Source organism: Hippoglossus hippoglossus, chromosome 4, assembly GCF_009819705.1.
Source record: "Hippoglossus hippoglossus isolate fHipHip1 chromosome 4, fHipHip1.pri, whole genome shotgun sequence".
In the NCBI taxonomy this organism is placed as follows: domain Eukaryota; kingdom Metazoa; phylum Chordata; class Actinopteri; order Pleuronectiformes; family Pleuronectidae; genus Hippoglossus; species Hippoglossus hippoglossus.
In genome coordinates this window covers 25609091-25614488 of record NC_047154.1, presented here as the reverse complement: position 1 = coordinate 25614488, position 5398 = coordinate 25609091, and the positions used below count along the sequence as shown (strand labels likewise).

The following is a 5398-nucleotide window of genomic DNA, read 5'->3' as shown; positions in this document are numbered from 1 at the left end:
CATAACAATCTTGCAGGGCTGCAACTAACAATTATTGTAATTATTGATTAATCAGACTATTATTCTCATAATTAATTGATGAGTAAACAGACTAAAACAACCAAAGATATTCAGTTCAATATCACAAGCGGCATCCAATTCTCACATTTGAGAAGCTGGAACAAGCAATTGTTTCCTATTATTATAAAAATAAAACGGTTAAATGTATTGATTTCCTTTGATACTTAAACATTTCTCAGCTTTATTAGTTGCTTCATTTTCAAACTGGTTTCTAAATCTCAGGTTGTGCCTTCGCAATATCATCGAGTCTGCAGCAGTTCAATGACAAGACAGAATCTTACGTATTGATTCCATGACTAATCACTGCAGCTGTACAACGCTCAACTATCAAGACTTGTAATCTTTCAAGACAGAAATCTTCCCGAGGAGCAGAGAACAACCGTCACTGAAAACAGGAGGACAGTGATACTACATGTGTATATATATATATTCTCAGCATATAGGGAAGCAGGCCTCTTCCTGCAGGAGCCTGATGGGCGGAGTTTGTCGTCAGGGAGATTCACCTGGTCTGGCTGCTCTATATAAACAGGAAGCCCCTCTGGGCTCCATGCAGGTTGTTTCTCTGTTTCAGCTCTGGGGAAATTAACTTGTTTTTAGTTAAAACTCCAGTGTCCTCTGTGGTCCAGCCTCGAGCCAGGTTGGGGACAAACTGGAGGAGGCTGGTCTCGGATCAGATTGATCATTTTAATGAGGTTAAGGTGGGTTTCTGTGATAATCTGAGCGGGTTTGGTTTGTGCTGTTGCTACTTCCCGTTTGTTCAGGTTCGCTCGTACCCTTTTCTTATGCCCATTCCAGTAACTGTGCCTCTGGTCACGAAGATACTTCCTTCAGAAACGGGTTAGGCTAAAGGAACCTGTGGTGTGGACGGGTGTTTTGTGTCGGGGATATCGAGATGTAGCTGGTTTGTAATGTGCGCGTCAACCTTTTGTCTCCAAAGGGACAAAAGGAAAAATGACCCAGGGTGGCATGCTGGTTTTAAATGTCAATTACATCTGCTTTGCCAGTAATAAAACTTGTTGAAATCAGGTACTTTCCTCCGTGTCTGGACTTTATCCACAGTTTGAAAACTCAGCAGGGGAATGGAAACTCAAAGGAAATGGTTAAAATGTGTAGAAAACTGAATGTATTCACGTTAACAACCTGATCTCCAGGCAAACAAGGTAATGAATAGAACAAGAGTTCCTCATTCCACTGGTGTCATTTAACCAGTTATTCAAACATCACTCATACATACAAGTTCTGCCTGATTCACACCCCCCTCTTATCCTGGGCTACAATTCCGGATAACGTCGTATTCAACCTTGATGTAAAGGTTTCACCAAAATAGCACATTCTCAAACTGTTGTCATAGTGACACTGCTGTCAGACGCAGGTGCTGTACCACAATTACTTTTTAATCTATATATGACGATGTGTTAAGATTTGATTTAAAACGACCAACAAATAAACGTAACAAAAATCTGAACATACATCATTTATAGAAAAAGATTTGAAATAACATTTTTCCATTAATGGCAAAAACCAAAACGTCTGCAGAGGAAGTTGATAAAAAAGATATTGTTCTGGAAGTTTTGTGGAAGCTGGTGAAAGGAGAACTCAGGCAGCAGCTGATGTCTCGTGCAGAAGAGTTTAATGTAGACTTGATGCATCAAGGAGACCAGAAGGTGGAACAACATGAGCAACTGTCTCCCCCACGTGTGAAGATGTCCCTCTCTGTGTTACATGTAGGTGTTCGCATCCTATTGGACAGTTAAGTGAAAAGTTTGCATTCCTAAAGCACATTGTGTCCTCACGTCTTGCCCCTGGCATCTCTCTGTCTGGAGCATCTGAGTTAGATATGAAAGTCCCTGAGTGTAGACACCACAATGTACTGTTGGTTCGTCCTTTATCTATAACCTGACCTCTGGTGCTGCTCAGAGAGAGGAGGGAGTGTGTGTGGAACTAGACAGGCACTACTCTCCTGTACAGATACAATGTGTAATATACAATATATATAAAATATACAGTAATGTGTGAGGATGGTCCCCTTTAATCGAGCTGCACCAAATTGCAGAAACTCAGATATCAATCCCCTAAATATGCCAGATTTATTTTTCATTGTATTCATTCAAGATCCATGAATTCAGGCCAAAATCTAATGACTTCTCTCTTGGCCCATGCACCATCATTTACAAGGTTTAAAAGGAAATGAGTTGAGTCTAACTGCCATGAAAACACAACTTCCATGGCGGAGGTAATGAAAGATAACTCAGCTACGTTTGCTGATGTGATAACGTCACTGTTTTATTCCCATTTTGTTTCTGCTGATGCCAAGAGGCCAAAACAGCCAGTAACTGCAGGAGGAACTGGATTGAAATACCTGTTGTGCAGGTTGGTCCAATTATCTCAACGATCATCCAACTATTGAAAGATTTCCAGAGAAGCCGACACGGCACCAGATTAAACAATGGTTTCAGGAAATGAGCAATTAAAAAAAACAAACGTTAACTTTGTGGGAGTGTGAACAAGCAAACAAGCAAAAGCCAACTGAACTTTGCACCCTCTGCTTTGACAGGCAGCTGTTGATTGATGCTCCGGCTCTTCGTCACGCTATTGTCCTACAAATTAGCATGTTTCCAAATAACATGCAAATTTGACAGCTGCTGAATTCACCAGTTGAATGTTTCAGAAATGACGAGTTTGGCATCAGGCCATTTACCAACAGGGTGTTTCACCAAATTCTTTTTACCTTCACTGCTTCTGGATTAGCAGGATTACCTCACTTTAAATGCAACAGGACAAAAGACGGGAATGATTAAGTGTTAAAAAATGTTGAGCGAATGATTCTCAGTTTTTTTGGGGGGGCCAAGATTGATAGACATGAAACCTTTATCTTATTTTTAAAAGCTAGAACATGCCGTCTTCGCCTTTTCTCCATTCAAACAACGAGTCAGTCAAAGTTACTTGAGAATAACATGTGTTACTATCACGTTAACATGTTTGAGATTAGATGAAACTGTAATAACAGGAGAAACATGACGATTCACTGGCAACAGCGATATTCATTTGAAGTATATACATTTATCGTCATTTATCAAATTCTATCTTCGCTTCAAATGTTCATCCTTTATTCTATTCATGGAATTAGGACCACGTGATATCAGAGTAGGATCCAGAACCTTTTTAAATCTGGACCTGGTCCAACGTGTCTTGGATGCAGGGAGAGAACCGTCCATAAAGTGTTATTACAAATATAATGAAGCTTCCACAACAGTCACATCTGGTTTCAAACTATCTGCAGCTTCTCTGGATGAATCTGGTCCAGATTTTAAAAAGCCTGACTACTAGAGGTGTTGGAGCTAAAACCTGGTGTGACTCCGGATTGTGTCTCACAAGCTGAATCAAAGTCTCTCGTGTCGAATCAGGGTCTGAGAGGTTTCTCAACAGGGACACATCTGGTTTACCTTCACATCTGGAGCAGGTGTAAACAGGGGGGGGGGACGGATGTAAACAAACAGACTCCCGACAGGAAACTGGCCTTTTAAGAAACTCCACGTTCGCGGGATGCGACGCCGGGAGGAGAGTTACCTGTCCGGTGATGCCGGTGATGAGCGCCACCTTCCTCGCCTCCTGCGGCTCTCCGTTCGCGGCGGAGCCAGCGGCGGTGGACTGGGAGCACTGGGCCATCTCTAACTGGTGCAGTGGTGACGGGTTTTTTTTACGGCGACAGGAGCGAGCGACACAACCGGAGAGGAAACCGAGCGTGTGTTGACGGTGAGAACCCGGTGGAGGCTTACGAGGGCCTGACGTACCAGGAAGCGACGGCGGCAGCAGCCAATCGGAGGAGCGCAGGTAGCGGCAGCGGAGGAGAGCTCAACAAAGAGGGGGAGCGAGTCCGAGAGGAGGAGGGCTGCGAGCACCACAGCGACACCGGCAGGGTGGAAGAAGAAGTGCAACATCCCTTATAACATCCCTAAAGTCCCTTTATTTGTCTTTATTCTTTATTAAACTAGGACAAAAGCGTTAATCTCAAAATCAGAAGAGATGATTCATGCCAGATTTGGCTGTGAGCTAATTTCTACCTGCAGTCCTTGGGCAGGTAAACACTAAATCTAAAATACACCAAATACCAAAACATTAATTTACATACAACACCATCAAAGTCTCAATCTATTAAATCAATTAAAAATCTAAGTTACGCTCACTGATCATGATCCACCACCAAGATATTTGTGTTTTAATCACTGAGATGCACACAGCCACCAAACTGAAGGAAAACAGGCTCAGTAGGAGCATGTTTTCAATACTTGAGAAATTAACAAACTCCTAAAAGCTTTAAATGCAACTTAGCGTTGTCCTTAAGGCATCGGCCAGTCATGTCTTTACTACGCAGATATTAACTTGAACAAAGATTAAAAAATACCATCTTTTGGGGCTTCAGGGGCTCTGTACATCCTCATAAATAACAATAATCAATAAATCTGCAGATGTATTCCTGTTGTATTCTCACATGGGTTCATGTGGAAATTCTTCACAGTTTTCACTATCGGGGGCTGGCAGGAGAAACTCCGGATAATGTCCACAGCAACTGTCTCTGACGTTTGCTTTCTTGAATGCTATCCAGAGTCCGGTCCATTTCTAAAAAGCAGCTTTCCTGTTCTTTGCTTTTTCAAAACTGGTTTCTAATCCGATAGTCAAAGAGAATTCTTTCTATTCATCAACCAAAAGGTTTAAGGAAAGGTGTAACTGACTGTTTGGGTAAACAGATGGTTGGACTGAGCTCACACCGAACAAAAGGAACATAGGTTACAATGCAAGAATGGTCAATGTTTGCTGCCCAGCTTAACATGCGGAGGCAAACAATTCCTTCTCGTCCCGGATAGAGGTGCACCTCACCCTTCTCAAGCAGAGGCCAGTGAGTCAAATCTATTCATAAAGAAATGAGCCTACATAGCAGTTAATGCTGACGTGTTTCTTTGGACAGAAAATGTGACCCAGGCTCCAGGGAGATAGCGGAGCCTGTCTTTTGACTATAAGTGCAAATTCTATTAATCTGAAAAACACCTAAGGAAACAATACAATTTCTCATTGCACTCCTGTTTTGCATTTTGCATTTTACTTCTATATATATCTTTTATATCTTTTTATTTTATATTTGTTTTTTTTCATGTGTGTAGTACTTATTGTGTTTTTATGTTTTATGTTCCTTGTATGCACCTATATACCAAGGCAAATTCCAGGTAGGTGTAAACCTACTTGGCAATAAATACTTCTGATTCTGATTCTGATTCTGATTCTGATTCTGACATGCTGTGGGGTTTGGGTCCAATCTACATGCGCTTGTAGCCTCTGAACCTGC

The 5398-nt window shown here is 41.8% G+C and overlaps 1 protein-coding gene across 1 annotated transcript in view; it reads right to left on the bottom strand.

Moving 5' to 3' along the window:
• gmds (GDP-mannose 4,6-dehydratase) overlaps positions 1-3859 on the bottom strand; it is a 141533-nt gene extending 137674 nt beyond the window's left edge. The window contains exon 1 of the mRNA XM_034583469.1: positions 3628-3859. Within this exon, the coding sequence (XP_034439360.1) occupies positions 3628-3726 (99 nt within the window). The 5' untranslated portion in view covers positions 3727-3859. The remainder of the gene's footprint in view (positions 1-3627) is intronic.
• Positions 3860-5398: the final 1539 nt, after the last annotated feature.